The sequence below is a fragment of the Capra hircus genome, chromosome 19 (genome assembly GCF_001704415.2).
Source record: "Capra hircus breed San Clemente chromosome 19, ASM170441v1, whole genome shotgun sequence".
Classification (NCBI taxonomy): domain Eukaryota; kingdom Metazoa; phylum Chordata; class Mammalia; order Artiodactyla; family Bovidae; genus Capra; species Capra hircus.
In genome coordinates this window covers 32,511,325-32,530,363 of record NC_030826.1, presented here as the reverse complement: position 1 = coordinate 32,530,363, position 19,039 = coordinate 32,511,325, and the positions used below count along the sequence as shown (strand labels likewise).

General features: G+C 39.8%; 1 protein-coding gene across 1 annotated transcript in view; it reads left to right on the top strand.

Annotated features, from left to right (window-relative positions):
* TEKT3 (tektin 3) overlaps positions 866–19,039 on the top strand; it is a 34,298-nt gene continuing 16,124 nt past the window's right edge. The window contains exons 1-3 of the mRNA XM_005693589.3: positions 866–976; positions 9,874–10,482; positions 13,853–13,936. Of these exons, the coding sequence (XP_005693646.1) occupies positions 9,904–10,482; positions 13,853–13,936 (663 nt within the window). The 5' untranslated portion in view covers positions 866–976; positions 9,874–9,903. The remainder of the gene's footprint in view (positions 977–9,873; positions 10,483–13,852; positions 13,937–19,039) is intronic.

Below are 19,039 nucleotides of genomic sequence, written 5' to 3'. Positions count from 1 at the left end.
TTCATGGCTGCAGTCACCATCTGCAGTGATTTTGGAGCCCAACAAAATAAAATCTGACACTGTTTCCACTGTTTCTCCATCTATTTCCCATGGAGTGATGGGACCGGATGCCATGATCTTCGTTTTCTGAATGTTGAGCTTTAAGCCAACTTTTTCACTCTCTTTTACTTTCATCAAGAGGCTTTTTAGCTCCTCTTCACTTTCTGCCATAAGGGTGGTGTCATCTGCATATCTGAGGTTATTGATATTTCGCAAAGAGTCGGACACGGCTGAGCGACTGAACTGAACTGAACTGAACTGAACTGAATATGGGAAAATAGGATGATGCTGGCAGGGCGTTGGTAAGGGTCTGGGAGCCTAGACTTGGTTTGTCCTTGCCTAAGTCAATGAATTTTTCCAAGCTTGAGCATGTAATGGAAGGTGCATGGATGAACACTGATGTAGGTAAGACACGTGGCCCAGACCTATCCAAACAGCGAGGACTCCTGTTTACAGAAGCTCCAAATCATTTCCTGAGAGTGAGGAAGTGCGGAAAGCTCGCTGGATAATCCCTTCATGGAGCGAAGCAGGTGGAAATGTAGGTGCCTGTCAGCATTCCTAGAATGGACCACCAACATCTGGCGGGGAATCCCTCACCCCTTCACCCCTCCCGCCTCGAGGTCTCCCTGGAGCCGCGGTTACTATGCGTCAGAGCGTCCATGGCAACCATCACCAGCCCGCTGGGTTTGCCTCCTCCCTCCAGCTCCCACCACCCGCCTCTCTCTCTCCACCGGCCAATCGGCTGCCTCGGCGTGCCCGCAGCGGCGGCCGTTGAGTGGTCCGTGTGCGCTGACGTCACAGGCGGGATAGGCGGGGCCAGGGCAGGCCGGTCCTCCGAGCCTCAGCGGGTTGTAGGTGGTGGGGCTGCGACCCCTCCCACTGCGACCCCTCCCGCTCACCGCCCGCCTCCCTGCCCCTCGCCTGGCACCCCTGACAGGTGAGTGGTCCCGTGGGCTCCTGACTGCCGCTGGGACGACCCCTACAGCGCCCCTGCCCCATTCGGACTCCAACGTCTGGCGTCCGAATTCGGGGTGAGGTCTTGGAAACCCTGGAATTCTCACCTCCCCGTCCATCTTCACTTCTCTTCTCCCACCCTTCCAAATAAAAACTATACAAACCCATAGGCACCCTTACCCAGTCCCCCAAGCCTTCCTAATGCATATTTCTGATGCTTTTCAAGGATTGAGAAGTTATTTCTAAATGCAGAACCAGGAAGGGGGCGTCAGAACCTCAGGCCCTAAGTATAATATCAGGTGCCCAACCTTGGTCCTTCTTCTCCCGGATTCCTTACCCAGGTCTTCAGAATGCAGCCAAGGGGAGGGCTGGACAAGCAGTCACCTGGCCTGTCAAAGAGGTGCTGAAATTCAGATCATGGCAGTTGCTCACTGTTCATGGCCTTTTCTGTTTAGCTCTGGCTATGACGTGCTCACTTGTATTTTGACAGTTTACACCAAGTCCCTTTTTTCTCCCTGGATTCTTGTGTAGGTGTAGGTAAATAAACATTTTAGAAATGGGTAAAATTACTCATTTGGCTATTGTGAAAAAAGCAAGCAAACTGTTTGACTTATAGGCCAAATGTTTTGATAAAATCTTTTTCTTTTTAAAAGAAAATATTTCACAAAATAAAGTGTTCAAGCATGCATGTATGCCTTGTTTAAAAAAATAAAACAAAAAACCAAACAGCTGTTATAGACAGGGAAGAGGCCGCATATGTGTCCCTTGGGAATTTCAGGTCCTTTTTCTCCTTCCCAACCTACCAGAATATAATGTTTATTTATACTCTGCATATTTTTATACTTTTACTCCTTAGGTATTTATCCAGAAACCAATATATAGCGTCCTTTTGAACAGTTACATAATAATATCATTCTATGCCTGCTCTAGGTCATTGCTTTTAACTGTTGTGTGATAACTCTGGCATGAATTTACCACAAATTATGCATGTGTACTCTTGTCGATGGACTTTCAGGCTCTTCCCTTTTAAAAACTACTAGAAGCATATTCTTGTACATTCGAATTGTATACAAACTTGGGTTTTTGTATTTGTGTGTGTATATATAAAATACATTGAATTTTGGTTTTTAGAGAATGTGCATTTTCCACTTTAATAGATACTGCCCCATATGTAGTTTTTCAATGTGTAGTGATTTATACTCTCACGAGCAATGAAGAGTTTTTTATCAAGCTTTTATTTTAGAAGAAAGAGTTACTAAACTTTTCCTGCATTCTTATTTAATATATGCATAGGGAGAAATTACTTAAACATTGAAATATGATATAATTTCTTCAAGTCTGGTCCTTATTAATGTGTTAAGGGCAGTGTTTTATTTCTGTTTCGCTTGAAATTGTAATTAAATACATATGGCCAAAGGAACAGAGGTTTTGTGTGATTCTTTCAAGCCTGTGCTGGCCACTGATTTGAGACAAGGTGTGAAACAATTCATGGAAACTTTCTGTCCTTGCCATGCCTTCTGTAGACTATAATTTATACGTTTTTATACATTAAAGTATTTATGATCTTAAAGCCTTGCCTAAATGTGCTAATGTTTTTCTCCAACTTGAGGCCACTTTTTGGGTTTTAAATAGAGCTTTCCCGGATTTACAATCTCTGTGTGATTAATTATATTTTAGCATGTTAATATTTATAGAAGACTACTATAGCATTTTTCCAGTATGTAAATAACTATTGACCCCACCTTCAATGAATACAGTCAAATACTGTATTTGACTTTGTAACAGGTCTTATTTCTTAAAATGCCTTTTGGTCATGACTAAAAGCAAAAAATAAAAAACAATTGCATGATTTAGGGGATGAATTTTTCCACAGCTATTTTCAGTCATCTTCCCAAAGAATTTGTTTAGTTTGCTTGCAAATATGAGATATTTATAGCATCAGTTAATGATCTTAGTATGTGCTGCTCATGGCCTCTTGGGAAGAGGGTGAGTTAGAATTTAGAAAATAATTTAAATATTGTGAAAGGCATATCACCCAAGTAAGTGATGGGCTTTTAAAAACTGATATTATTCCTTAAAACTTGGTTAAAATTTATCATTGGACCCATCTGGGCCTGGAGTTTTTTTTGAAGAAAGATTTTAGGTTACATATTCAATTTCTTTAATTCCTATACAGCTATTCAGGTTACCTTTTTCTTCCAGTTAATTTTGGTTGGTTGTGTTTTTAAAGACTTGTGCCTGTTTCCTCTCTGTTGTCAAATTCCTTGGCATAGGTTGTTAGTAATAGCACCTTATTAACTTCTAATGTTTGCAAGGTCTTTCGTAGTATTCCCTCTTTCATTTCTGGTAGTACTTTGTCTTCTCCTTTTTAAAATCTGGATCAGTCTTGCAAGAGGTTTATCAATTTTACTGTTAAGATTTCATTGCTTTCCAAAAATTTGTTCATTTTCTATTTCATTGACTTTTTATTACTTCTACTTTGGGTTTACTTTGCTTTCTTTCTTTCTTTTTTTTTTTTTGCTAGCCATTACGATGAAAGTGTAGATCATTGATTTTAGCTCATTATTTTCTAGTATAAGCGTTAAAAGCTAAAAGCCTCACTCAAAATACACTTAGCTGCATTTCATAAATTGGATATGGTCTGTTTTTTATTCTCATTCAGTTCAAAATATTTTCTAATTTCCTGTGTGATTTCTTCATTGACCCAAAGGGTATTTAGAAGTGTGTTGTTTAGTTTCCTACTTTCTGAAGATTTTCCAAATACCTTTCTACTATTGATTTCTAGTTTAACTCTGATATGGTCAGAGAGAACATATCCTGTAGAGCTTTAATTACACTGTTGATACTTATTAGAAATTACAATTGAGAAATTAAAAATACTAACTCTTTAAAAAATAACGACGAAAGTCTCTTAGTAGCATAAATAACACTTTCCATTGAAAAACCATGTTTTCTGAAACAAATTGAGTGAGAAGAGTGGTGGTGTTTTACATTTTTGGTAAAGTTCTAAAATTTCTCTTATCTGGCGCTCGTATCTATTTCTGTATTGTCTGTCGTGAGAGCACATATAATGTCACCTCAGGAAACCTCTAGTGTACGTTTGTGAGAACAAGAATGAAAAAGGCAAATTGCATCTGGGTGTTTTCTATAAAAATAATTTTGACCTTGTCACCCCAGAGGAGGTCTGAGGCAAACCTATGGTTTCCTGGATCATGTTTTGAGAACTGCTGCTCTAAAGTTTACAGTATGCATTTTTGACTTATTGCAGTATACGTTTAAATAACATTGTTCCATTTAATCATAAGACCTTACAGTAGTACTTTTCCATTTCAGCTCTCCCATCATTTGTGCTCTTGTTATCATACAACTTTTGTTTTTTTATAATAAACTTCACAGTACGTTTTTTATTATTTTTGCTTTAAACAACCATCTTCTAAAGAAATTTAAAAGTTAGAAAAGGGTTTTTTTTTTTTTTTTTCTATTAGCACACATACTTAACATTTCTGACACTTCATTCCTTTGGGCAGATTCAAGTTTCCATCTGGTATAATCTCCTTTTGCCTGAAGAATTTCCTTTACCAAGTCTCTTACTGCAGTTCTGCTGCTGCTGAATTTTCTTGGCTTTTGCTCTTTTATTAAAAAAAACTTTTATTTTCAACTTCATCTTTGAAGGATACTTTCACTGGAATAGAATTCTAGGATTACAGTTTCTTCCAGTCCTTTAAAGAGGTTGGTTGATGGTCTTCTGGCTTGCAGAGCTTCTGAGAAGAATTCTTCACTTATTTTTTTTCTTGCCTACCTAACGTGTTTTTTCCTCTGATTTAAAATTTTTCTCTTTCTTGTGGACTTTCAGCACTTTTATTAAGATGAGCCTTGAGGAGGTGATCGTAGTGGTGGTGTGTGTGCACGCACACAGGCTTGTACTTATCCTCTTGGAGAGTGTGGAGCTCCTTAGACCTAGGGGTTCATAGTTTTCACCAAATTTGGGAAATTTGCTGCCATTATTTCTTTAGATATTTTGCCTCCTCTCCTCCTAATATGACATTCTGAGTACATGATGTTAGACCACTTGGTATTATACTGTAGTTTACTGAGCCCCTTTTCATTTTTTTCAGTTAATTAAAAAACTCTGTGATTTGGTTTGGTTAGATTTAAGCTCACTAATCTTTGCTTCTCTGGTGTCTATTCTTCAATTAACCCAATCCAGTGAAATTGTAAAAATATATATTGTATGTTTTATCCTTAAAGTTTCTTTTTAAAAAATTTTATTTACTTTAATTGGATGCTAATTACTTTACAGTATTGTAGTGGTTTTTGTCATACATTGACATGAATCAGCCACAGGTGGACATGTGTTCCCCATCCTGAACCCCCCACCCCCCACCTCCCTCCCCATCCCATCCCTCTGGGTCATCCCAGTGCACCAGCCCTGAGCACCCTGTCTCACGTGTCAAACCTGGACTGGTGGTCTGTTTCACATTATCCTTAAAGTTTCATTTGGTTCTGTTTTAAGTCTTCCATATCTCTATTACGTTCTCGTCTTTCTTTAAATACTCGTACATAGTTTTCTATCTCCATCACATCTCCTCCATTCTCATGCCTGCTTCTGTTGACTGATTTTTCTCCTATTTATGGGTCACATTTTTCTGCTTCTTGGCATGTCTGGATGTTTTTGATTGGGTGCTGGACATTGTGATATTATATGTTTCAGCATCTTGTTGTTGTCAGGCACTTTACTTGTGGGTTAGCTTCTGTTCTTTGAGGACTGTATTCAAGCTTTGCTAGAGTCTTTAGTACCTTCATTCTAGAGCTCGGTCAGTCCCATTCTAATGTGTGACCTCTCTGGGGTCTCCACCGAATGCTCCAGGTGATCACTAATAGGTCTCTACTCCAGCTGGTCTGGGTTCAAAATGTCTCTGTGCTTTCTCTGGCTCTAGGAATTGTTCAGGTAACAACACCGCCATCGTTCTTTGCTAAGGTCTGTGGAATGTCTCTTGATGTCTGTACAGTCTATTACTCAACAAAGACTCAAGTGGACCCTGCAGAGATTTATGGAGCTCTGTTTCTGCATAAATCATTTTATTCCAGAATCCTGCATCACAACTTCAGCTGTCTCAGACTTTTCCAAATTCTGACCTCTTCCTAAACTCACAAATTGAGGTCAGAACTTCCAGGCTGTGTTTGGTTTTCATCTGTTTTCCCCATGGTCTGGAAATTGCCTCCAGGTGATCAGAGGGCTCACCGTATTTGTTTCTCTTCTCTCAGGGATTGGAGTCCTATGCTGCCTGAGAACAGTTGCTGCATATATTTTGTCTGGTTTTTTAGTTGGAAGAGGCCAAGTCTACTTTTTATTGCTCTATCCTGGTTGAAGGCAGAAATCTATTTTGAGTTAAGTATTTTAGGGGCCATGACATTCTTAATTTTCTTGGCCAGTGTGGGGAAAAAAATTACCGTGCTGTTGTCTTGCGACAACATTGGGTTAGCAGACTTCAGATATGTACACACCACCTCACTGAAACTATTGGCAAGGTATGTGGATTCATGTATGATATTAATGCACGGAAATGGGGAAAGATCTTTTTAACTTTATTTTTTTGCATTTTAAAATTGAGATTCACATACCATAAAATTGATCCTTTTAAAGTGTACAATTTCATAGGTTTTATTAGTATATTCATAAGATTATATAGCTGTTGCAACTATCTAATTCCTGAACATTTTTATCACCTTCCAAAAAACCTGTATCTGTTTAATAGTCACTCCCTATTCGAATCTCTCTTCCCAGCCCCCTGGCAAAAACTAACCTATACTTTCTGTTTCAATAGGTTTGTCTTTTCTGGGCATTTGATATAAATGGAATCATACAGTATGTGGTGTTTGTTTGTTTGTTTGTGTCTGGCTTCTTACAATAAGCATAATGTTTTAAAGGTTCATGCATGTCATTGCATGGATCATACTTTATTCCTTTTTAAGACTGAATAATCCTCTTTTCAGAGAAGGCAATGGCACCCCACTCCAGTATTCTTGCCTGGAAAATCCCATGGATGGAGGAGCCTGGTGGGCTGCAGTCCATGGGGTCACTAAGAGTCCGACACGACTGAGCAACTTCACTTTTGCTTTTCACTTTCATGCATTGGAGAAGGATATGGCAACTCCCTCCAGTATTCTTGCCTGGAGAATCCCAGGGACGGGGAGCCTGGCGGGCTGCTGTCTGTGGGGTCGCAGAGTCAGACACAACTGAAGCGACTTAGCAGCAGCAGCAGCAGCAGCAAATGACTTATAGGGTTTCCCAGGTGGTAGAGTGGTAAAGAATCCACCTGTCAATGCGGGAGACACAAGAGTCATGGGTTCGAGCTCTGGAGTCAGGAATATCCCCTGGAATAGGAAATAGCAACCCACACCAGTATTCTTGCCTGGAAAATTCCATGGGCAGAGGAGCCTGTCAGGCCACAGTTCATGGGGTCACAAAAAGTCAGACACGACTGAGCAACTGAGCACAGTCATGACTGATAACATGGCCTACTGGAGTTAGAGTATAGAATATTGGAGTATGGGATAGAGAATATTGTCTCTCATGTGAAACTTGCTGCCATATGTGAGGAGCTCTATATCTGGGAACTTTTTAAACAACTGAGTTTATACTTCAGATTCCAGGTTTTAAATTATATCCCATCTCTAATTTAAAAATATTACTGGATGCTTTTATAAGCCGTATTGATTTTCTTGATTCATAGGTCTTCTCTGGCTTGTGAACCTCAGCCTTTCACATACCACCCTTTGGAGTGGATGACTCATGGTTCAATATTTGACAAACATGGATTGGAATGCCTTAAGATGCAACATCATAGGTGTTGATTAAATACATGTAGTAATTCTACACCTGGAATGCCATGGCTGAAGAACCAAGTTTGACATTAACTTTCAGATTCATTGTTGTCAGTAATTAAAAAAAGCCAATCAAGAGTAGTCTAGTCTTGAAGCTTCTGGCTCAAAGAAAACTGACCAATTTATTTCTGTATGGGGCTTGAGAAAGAGGTTGAAACTAAAGGTAGCCATGAGGACCCTACGGTCTCAAGTTACTTTGAATTTGCTTTTTCAAAAAGCAGTGGGTTTCAGAGATTCACAATGGAAAGTGGTTGTTAAGGCTTTTGTTTTTTCTGTTGTAACCTAAGCTTGGCCAGTGTAAGGCATTTGGGGGCTGAGGGAGGGGAGAAGTAGGAAATAGTCAGGGAGCTAGTGTCATGGGGGACACCACCTGTGGCGGCAGGCAGCTGTTTCATCACATGTGGTCTCAGTGGATTTTGATTTAGCTACAGTTCGACAAATAGATCATTTTGTGGTTTGGGTACCAATGGTATCAAAACAGCTATTTAAAGAATTGTTGAACTTGTTTTTGTTGTTTGTCTGGTTTTTTTTTTTTTTTTGAGCAGACTACAAAATTGGATCTGATATTATTTTTTATTTTCAGTAAATGAGTCCATAGACATTAACCCCCAAGTAGAATAACATTTAGATGCTGAAATGTATGCAATAATCTATGGCATCCTTGGCTTTGTGGACTGACAGTGACCTCAAATTCTAGACAATAGACTACTTTTCAGCTGGTAAAAAGGTTGTGCTAAGTTGCTTCAGTTGTGTCCTACTCTTTGCGACCCTATGGACTGTAGCCCTCCAGGTTCCTCTGACCATGGGATCCTCCAGGCAAGAATACTGGAGTGCACTGCCATGCCCTCCTCCAGGGGATCTTTTCAATCTAAGGATCGAACCTGTGTCTCTTACATCTCCTGCATTGGCAGATGGGTTCTTTACCACTGGTACCCCCTGGGAAGCCTCCCAAAAGGATGGAGTGCATCTATATGTTTTAATAAGGAGAGAGATCCAAAATACGTTTATTTTTAAAAATGCATATTATTGGAATGATACATATAATGATTATGATAATTCAGTTTTTGTATTAAAAAGCCCTATGCGTATGTATGTTAGGGAAATGTGTATAGATTTTAAAATAGTCTATCTGTTAGTATAGGAAAAGAAATCTGGAAAGATAAAACTATTAATTAACTATTCAAAATGTATACTTCTGAGGAGTAGTTTTTTGATGGGAAAGAATGGATATTCATCTTTTACTTTGTTTATTCCTCTACACTAGTAATTTTTAAAGTTAACATTTATTGAGCATTTACTTTGTGCCCGGAACTGTGCTAAGTATTCCAAACACTCAGCCTCGTCCTCCTCAATCCTCATAGCCCTGCAGGGGCTGAGTTACATGTCTGTGTATGTTGGAGGTGGCAAGTTGCCAGGAAAAGGGTATCAGGGTACCTCCTTGAACTGTGTTTGCGTACTTGCCATTGCTACTCTGACTGCATGTTTATTTAGAAAGCTCGATGGGGCCTGGGGCAGGGGAATACTAAGCAACCCCTTGCTGCTAATATTGCTTATAGCAATCCAAAGTAGTGATTGCTATTATTATTTCCAGTTTAGAGATGAGGCGCTGAGAGGTTAAATCATTTGTACAACGTGTCACAGCTAGTAAAGAGCTCAGCCAAGATTTGAACCCAACCTGTTAAAAAGCATGGTTCAGGCTCTTGATTTGAACTTGTTACAAGACAATGTTACTTCTCATAATTAAAACAAATATTTCAAAAACTCAAATGGCCAGTCTACAAAAAATGTGATTTGAATACAGTCTAGAGATACAGAGATAAAAAAAATTGGGGTATGTTATCACTAGTGAAGGTGGACATCAAATTAAAAGGAATATCTAATGCGTTATCACTGCTATGTATATTAAGCCAGATGTGACCTTTTATGTGTAAGTTTTTGCCTAAGTTAGTTTATGTGACTATCTATTTTTGCCTCCCCCTGACCTCTTTTAAACAGGAGAGATTTTACAAATAGTGTTTGAGCATCATGGAGCTTCTAGGTTCTACCTTAACGGCAACTTATGCCCACCCTAGACCAACACCAGCCAACTTCCTACCAGCCGTCAGTAGCATGGCTTCAAGCTACAGGGATCGCTTCCCCCACTACAATTTGACCCATAGCCTGAGCCTGCCTTGGAGACCAAGCACATACTACAAAGCAGCCTCCAACTGGCCAACCTTGGACCCGTACTGCACCAGATCTCAGAGGGTGTCCGAGAGCACCATGCTACCTTTTGTTTCCAACAGAACCACCCTCTTCACCAGGTATACGCCTGACGATTGGTACAGGTCCAACCTAACCAACTTTCAAGAGTCCAACACTTCCCGACACAATTCAGAGAGGCTAAGGGTGGACACATCTCGCTTGATTCAAGACAAATACCAGCAAACAAGAAAAACCCAGGCAGACTCCACCCAAAATTTGGGAGAACGAGTCAACGACATAGGGTTTTGGAAATCTGAAATCATTCATGAGTTGGATACAATGATTGGAGAGACAAATGAACTAACTGACATTAAGAAAAGATTGGAGAGGGCTTTGATGGAGACAGAAGCCCCTCTTCAGGTAAATATAAGACTTTATTAACAGGATTATAACCCAGTCATTGAATTGTCAAGATCATTTATCTATTGCAGTATATTCCACTTAACCTGTAGGTGCCAAGCCCCTATCAATATATCTGTAACAGGTTTCATTGATGATAAAACCACTGCTATTTTTCACACATTTTTCAGAACAGCCGTTTAAGTAGAAAGAATTTGGGAATTCTCTGGTGGTCCAGTAGTTAGGACTCTGTGTTTTCACTGCTGAGGTCACTGGTAAAATCCATGGTTAGAGAACAAAGATCTCCTGCAGGCCCAGTGGCACAGCCAGAAAAAAAAAGGAAAAAATTCTGCACACAGGCTAATTAAAGCAACATTCTTCAGTTCAGTCGCTCAGTTGTGTCCAGCTCTTTGTGACTGCACGGACTGCAGCATGCTAGGCTTCCTTGTCCATCACCAACTCCCGGAGCTTGTTCAAACACAAGTCCACTGAGTCGGTGATGCCATCCAACCATCTCATCCTCTGTCATCCTCTTCTCCTCCCCGCTTCAATCTTTCCAGCATCAGGGTCTTTTCCAATGAGTCAGTTCTTCGCAACAGGTGGCCAAAGTATTGGCCAAAATATTTCAGCTTCAGCATCAGTCCTTCCAATGAATATTCAGGACTGATTTCCTTTAGGATTGACTGGTTTGATCTCCTTGCCATCCAAGGGACTCTCAAGAGCCTTCTCCAACACCACAGTTTCAAAGCATCAATTCTTTGGTGCTCAGCTTTCTTTATAGTCCAACTCTCACATCCATACATTACTGTATCTCACATCCATCCATACATACATGTAATCCAGCTCTCCCACCATTCATGGTGGAGAGTTCTGACAGAATGTGGTCCACTGGAGAAGGGAATGGCAAACCACTTCAGTATTCTTGCCGTGAGAACCCCATGAACAGTATGAAAAAGCGACATTCTTAGGACACACAGTATTTTATAGTGAAAATGCCATTTTCCCATCTCTTAAATAGGCTGCTTGGTCATTGCTGTCCCTGGTCTAACGTAAACGTTGTTTGAAAGGAAAAAGATAACCTGTTCTTTTATTCTATGTCATGAAACGCCTTCTGTGTGCATGTGGTGGTTCCACTTTGGGGCACAGTGAAATGATCAAATGAGACGACCTTAGGAGATGGAATGAGTTTGATTAAATAGAGAAATGGGATGAAGGTTGAGCCAGTTGTGGTCTTGGAGGCAGCCTTTCATCTGGCTACTGGCCTCTGATTAGGCTTCTGAGTGGAGATCCAGTTGCCACTAACTCTCTGAGTGTATGTTGCTCCCCTTCCCCCCCACCCCCTGCCGCTTACCCTGACCCCATTCTATCCACTACCATTGACAGAAAACATTCTGTCTTTGAAGATGTGCAGATGGCAAATTATTTGAGAAGTTGTATGTGTGTGGCTAACACCATTTTACTCCATGTTTGTGTAACTCATTTTCCAAGTGATAAGCATTTCCAGGAGGTCTTATTTTATGGCATCTGTAGTAGAAGAGATTAGAGTGTTGAGGAGCTGGAAGTCTAGTGGGTTGGAGCGTTTGCTGGAGACCTGCCCCTCACACTGTAACTTCTCACTGTGCCTCCTCCCCCCTGAACACAAGTGCACACAAATACACAGAACCACAGAAACGCTGAGAAAGGTCTATAGGACACTAACGAGATTGTTTTAAATGAACTTATCCTGAATTGCTTTTTGGGGATCAGAAGTCCTTCTGTACTTTCTCTGAGCTCTGGATCATTTTGAGGATTTCTGGTCTGTTTTACATCCCTCACCACTCCCACTTTAATGAACCCTTAAAATGGTAGCCACTTTTACTTAATTCCAGAGGAGATTAAATTTCTTCCCTTACCATTCCTTTCGGTGATGACTGATTCCCATAAGATGGGTATAATTTAAATTTCTTTTCTGCAGTTTTTTTGGTTCAGAAATCTTGTGTGTTTAAACATTTACAACCAGCACAGTAGCAGAAGACCCTAATTAAAATGAGAATTAGTCACATGACAGATACATCTCAAAAGAGGATATACCGATGGTCCACTGTATGTAAGAAAAAATATTAAAACTCAATGATAAACATGCAAGCTGAAACAAATGCAAGCTAAGGCATGAAGTAAACTTCTTAGGCTCATTCAAATTTGCAAAAATGAAAACTGATAATGTATAGGGTCAGCAAAAATGCAGAAGACAGATACTCTGTATATTGTTAGTATGGATGAGTAGAAACTTGCTGGAAAGCAATTTTGTAATACACATTGAAATAAGAGTTTCCTTCAATCCATTAATTAATCTTCTAGTAAGTATACATTGTGCTATTAAAAAATTAGAGATTCACTCCAAGATTTTGTTCAATGATATTATATCCAGACTGAGCGACTTCACTTTCACTTTTCTCTTTCATCCATTGGAGAAGGAAATGGCAACCCACTCCAGTGTTCTTGCCTGGAGAATCCCAGGGACAGGGGAGCCTGGTGGGCTGCTGTCTATGGGGTCGCACAGAGTTGGGCATGACTGAAGTGACTTAGCATGGTGTACATACTATTATGTTTTATGCTTTAAAAAATTTTAACACTATACAGTCATCCCACATCATGAAATACTCTTTGAAAAACAGTATTTTAACACATAATGTTCTGTCATACATAATTTAGTTGTTGGCTACCTAAGCTATTTTCTATTGAAGTCATTAACATACTTTGTCTCAAAGACTATTTCAGGTCTACTATTTAATATCAATCCTAAAATGTAAAATTATGAGGGCATTATAACTTCTGTTTTGTTAAAAACAAACACAATTGTGATAAGAGTATGAATAAAATTTTCAACTTCTCTCTTGTTTTAAATTTAATGATTAAGGATTTGTATTATTTTTATAATTAGGAAAGCAATAAATGGTACTTAATAATCACCTGGATTTTTGGCTACACAAATGTTTTGGTGTCTTTAAATACTCACTTGTTTATTCCTCTCACTTCTCAGTAGAAAATATTTAGAAATAATATCTTGAAGACTATGATTTGGGTTATAGTGAACTATAACTAGAAGGAACTATTCTCTAGAATAATCTCTCCAAATAATTTTCTCACATGATCTGTGCGGATTAAGTAGGACACCATCTGCTTCATTTTGTCAACTTTCCAAATCAGTAATTTTTCAAACTCTTTACCTTTTCACTAGCAGTAGGGATTCATTTAGTTGTCACAGTGAGTTTCTTGTTTGGTTTCCAACAAAATGGCTCGAAAAGTTGGTATTGGGAGTCTTTATTGACTTGTCAATAAAGGTTATTAGAGGTGCTAGTCACTGATTTTAGTCAGTTTGTATTAGTGTTTCCCATTATTTCTGTGTCTGTAGGTAGCCCGAGAATGTCTGTTTCATCGAGAGAAGAGAATGGGAATTGATCTAGTTCATGATGAAGTGGAAAAAGAGCTGCTGACGGTAAATATGGGGCAAATCCTTCAATAACAAGAAACTTAGTTGCAAATGTGCGTTTACCATTTAATGTATAGAAACAAAAATGATGTTACATAAAGACACTTTTAAGTAGGGAGTTGTAGTATCAGATATTTATAGCATTTAGAAAAAAATACATTTAATTTTTTAAATTGAAATGTAGTTGATTTACAACGGGCTTCCCTGATAACTCAGTTGGTGAAGAATCCACCTGCAATGCACAGGACCCTGGTTAGACTCCTGGGTTGAGAAGATCCCCTGGAGAAGGGATAGGCTACCCATTCCAGTATTCTTATGCTTCCCTTGTGGCTCAGCTGGTAAAGAATCTGCCTGCAATGCGGGAGACCTGGGTTCAAGTCTCTGGGTTGGGAAGATGCCCTGGAGGAGGGGAAGGCTACCCACTCCAGTATTTCTGGCCTGGAGAATTCCATGTACTATATAGTCCATGGGGTTGCAAAGAGTCGGATACGACTAAGCAACTTTCACTTTGTTAGCTTCTGGTATACAGCAGAGTGATTCATATTTGAGTGTGTGTGTATAAAATATACACATGTATATATTCATTTTCATATTCTTTTCTATTGTGTTTTTTTTTACAAGATATTGAATATAGTTCCCTGTGCTATATAGTAGGAGTGTGTTATTTTTTTATAAATATATATTTTGGGGAGGTTATAAAAGTAATAGATATTTCCTGAGGGAATTTGAAAAATGCAATACATATAAACATAGATAAAGAAGATAAAAAAGAAAAGATAATCACTCAAAGTTCAGTTAGGAATGACTATTCATTTTAGAGTGTTTTGGTTTTTTTCTTAATCACGCATAGATAGATGACATCCAATCTGAAGACAAACATATCTTCAAGATTAGAATTATACTATATCTATGAATTTGAACAGTGCTTTTTTTGGTGGGATACACGCTCAATGGTGTTTATTCTTAAATGTAGATTTGGAAAGGCAGTGCTACTTTTTAAGACAATGTTTTAAAGCATTTTTAGGTTCACAGCCAAATAGAAGGAAAGGTACAGAGATTTCCAAGTGGCCCTTGCCCTCATACAGGCACGGTATTAATAACTGTATGTATTTCTGATTATTTCCTTAGAATACATTTTTGAAAATCTAATTGATTTATCAAAGGGTACATGCATTTGTAGAGCTTTTGACATGCAGCGAAATTGCCATCCAGAAGCTTATAGTTATATCTGATGTATGGTGCTGGTCCTCCCATTAGGCTCTCTTCCACCTTCCACCAACTAAAGATGATTTTGTTCTCCATTCTCTGACCTTACCTCTTAGGCTCTCTCTCACAAGGTCTGTGCCATTCCTGAAAGGTTTCAGCTCTTATGTACCTGGTACTCTTCCCCGTTTCTGTTTTTCAGCTTGTATACTCTTTTAAGCATTCATTCTGCATTCCCAAGTGCCAAACATATGTCTGTGGATAACTCATTTTTTCATTCCCATTCATGAAGCCTGAAAATGAACTGTTCTTGGACCCTGATGCCTTCTGCCTTCCCTTCCTATTGAGGGGCCTGTTACTGGTTCTGTGACTGTGTCCCAGGAGGATTCTGCTCTGAGACAGTTTTGAACAGAACCTTGATGCCAGCATGGAAAGAATGTCTGGCTGGGTTCTCACCGCCAGTAGCAAGACATGCCTTCCCTATCTAGGATTTCCGCCTCTAAATAGGTTGGGGGACTACAGCCTCCTCACAACTAACCAGGTGATGGGTCAACTTCAAGTGATGGAGGAGCAAATACTGAGAATGCAGATCTCTAAGGAAACACCTTCTGCACCCCAAACTCAAGGATACGTGAGAATTTGAGAGTATCATCATTACAAAACACTGTATATAGAAACCGTGGTGGTCCAGTGGTTAGGACGCCATACTTCCACTGCAGAGGGCATGGGTTTGATTCCTGATTGGCGAACTAAGATTCCACAAAACAAAACCCCCAACAACAAAAATAAAACCCAAAACAAAACCAACCCCACAAAGAAATGGAGTGTCCTCTCCTATAGGTGACATTTGCCATCATCCAGATTCCAGATACAATTGGACTTACAGTTTGATTTTTAAAGTTTGATTTTAGTAACCTCTTCTGTCTGTTAAGAGTGTGTTAGATGACCTACTTTCCCCAAACGTAAAAAGGCTCAGTTAACGTGGATACACAGAGTGACATTCCGCTAGAAGCAGGGTCTGGGTTTAACAGTGAGGTCCCAGAAATGACTGTATGTCCACAGTTCAGGGTGTAGCCGAGTCAGCATACAGCCACGTGTGGGGTCAGCATTCAGGGTTCTTGTGACCTGGCCAATGTCCCTCAGCTGAGAATAGGGCAGAGGCCACATTGTGCGTGAGGATCAATTCTAAATCATGCTCTATGACCCATGTCATGTTGTAAGGTCCACGCCTTATTGAGACCTTTTCACCTGCAAGGCATGTAATTATCTACCCTGCAGCCTAGAGAGGTAAGCGTTATCTCCCTTAGTTTACAACTTGCCTTTGGTCCCAGCATCTGCAAACCAGCCTTGGAGCTGGGCTAACTGATGCAAAAGTGTCTTTCACCACTATCCCACCCAAGACCCAGGAGTGTGAGGCAGCAAGGTGGGGTTTTGCTTGAGGTGAGGGGAAGCCAAAGGCTGTGAAGTCTCTGTTCTATCCCCCAACCCCTCTCCCCATCCCAAGACTATATAGCTCCCAAGAGGAGAACCGTAACGAGATGCCTCGCAAAGGTTTCACCTGCTCAAAGTAGGATTTGTTTGACATTCTTCAAATGCCTGGATGCATCTTCTTGTTCTCTTTCCATCTTAAGCCACAACATATTCACTCTGATCACTGAGACTCTGAGAAATGCAGAGCAGTCACCATGACCCTTTTATTCATGGGGTTTATTGTTCCTTCCCAAGTTCAGGATCCAGAGGGAATGGGCCCACTTGCCAGGCTCCTAGTACGCTGTTCTTGGGTTTCCTGCCATGATCTCTGTTTGCTTCCCTGGGTGTCGGGCGGTAGCTATTGATCTGGTAGCTATTACATTTGGGCTCTTCTCATACTTCTGCCCTCTGTCTGTGTCCACCATCTTCTGTAAATGTTCTTTTCATGGGCCGTTGAGGGGATAAGGCATTTGACCTGCATTTGCTTCCATTGGGAGCATTTCCTGGAGGCCCATGTATGAGTATGGATTAGTAGGCATTAGCATTGGGGAACAGGTTCCAAAAGTCTTTGGTTTCAGGCATTCCCTATCCCCACAAAGCCTTCTACCTTCAACCATGACGTTCACCATATGACATTATTTAAATTCAGATGTGAAAAATACTGCTGAAGGATCTCATAGCAAGTCTCATTAAATGTAGTTTTTTTCCACTTGAAGTTCCAGGAAGTCCCTCTGTGTGCATTGTGTACACATAGCATAAAAGCTCACTGAGATTTGGGGTTTTAAGTGGTGTTTTCTAAGCAGTATTCCATGGATCCTTTATCAACACCTCTGTGAACTAGCTATACACACACACACCAAGCCAGAGAGAAAGATGAAGCCTGAATAGTACTAAAAATCAAAGACACGCACAACCTACGATGAGAACACGTGAGAAATCCTTGCTGCCTGTAAGAGTGGAGGAACTTGGTCACATGTTGTGGGAATTTAGCTTTTCATTTACTCCAATCATTCAGAGTATCAGAGGATCAGGCAGGAGGCTTATCACCGAAATAAGCTCTAGGCATAATATGTTTATGTTCACCAATTAAGCAGTGAAAGAATAAGAGGATTATATGGTTGAGTAATAATTAACATTGAAGAGAAGAGGACTTTAAAATCAAATTAATGAAAGCAGAAACCCAAAGGGGGAACTTTTAAGAGTTTAACACCATAGAAATCATAAATGTCTGTATCAAAAACACCACATGCAAAATACAAAGGCAAGAACCAAACTGGTAAAAAAATATTTTATGACACATATGTTATACTTATGACATATAATGGGAAAAGATTGAATTCTAAATATAAGAATATTTATAAATAAAAACATAACAGAAAAGGTGTACAAGCACATGAACAGGTGGTTCACAAAAGAAGAAAGTCAAATCACGAACAAATACATAGTCATAATATTAAAATGCAAATCTGGACAAGCGTGCTTTTATGTGGGGGCTTGCATGTCAGCAAAGATTGAGAGCAATCACAGTGTCCCCTGGGTGTGCGAGGTGAGGAAATTCACCTTCATTCATTGTTAGATTAATAACTGGGGATAACTTTTCTGAAGGGCAGCTTGGCTGCACTTGTCAAAACCTTGAAAAAAGGCATCCCCATTAGTGGTGTCTAAATATTTTTGAGGTTTTTTATCACAGTATTGTTTTATGTCACAGGAGAGTGTTCAGGAGTTCATTGTTCAATAGGATGGTGTGATCATTTTTCACTTGAAAAAGTGGCAACAGTGCTTATGTGCACTTCTTAAATGTCTTCTTGAAAAAAAAAATGTCTTCTTGGTGCTATTTAGGGTTCTGATATGTGAATATGAAATTCAAAGGGAAGTAAATATTGAAACAATCTCTGCTACAACATATGTCAACAGTGTATACATTCTAGCAGCATCAAAGTACCACGTGTGTGGCCAAGCAGATGGTGTGGAGAGTGCAGCTTTTTATACCAGTATAGGAGCTGGGCTGAGGGCAAGAGGCTGGATGAGGGGAGGGCTGGCCTCCCAGGGTGGAGGTTGGGCTCTGTCTGGAACATAAAACTGGGTTATTTGAAAGTCACATGCACTTTCAGAGAGAACTGCCTTTTAGGCTATCCTTTTCCCTCCCCGATTTGCTTTTCTTGGAAGAGTACTTAGTACAGAAGAAGCCATGCATTCAATTCAACCTGTGCATCACCAGAATTTGATTAATTGATCCATTGATTTAATTAAAGACCAGCAATAAAAGATAAAACTCCTAAAATTTTACCCATGTCCCAACTTGTTCCATAATATAATTTCCCTATAACCCTGTAAAGGATGAATTTCAGTCTACTATTGAGACAGAAATGTCATAGGGGCATATAGGTAAATAAGGGGGTATCAAATTATTTTCTTATTTTATGTCACAATTCTCCC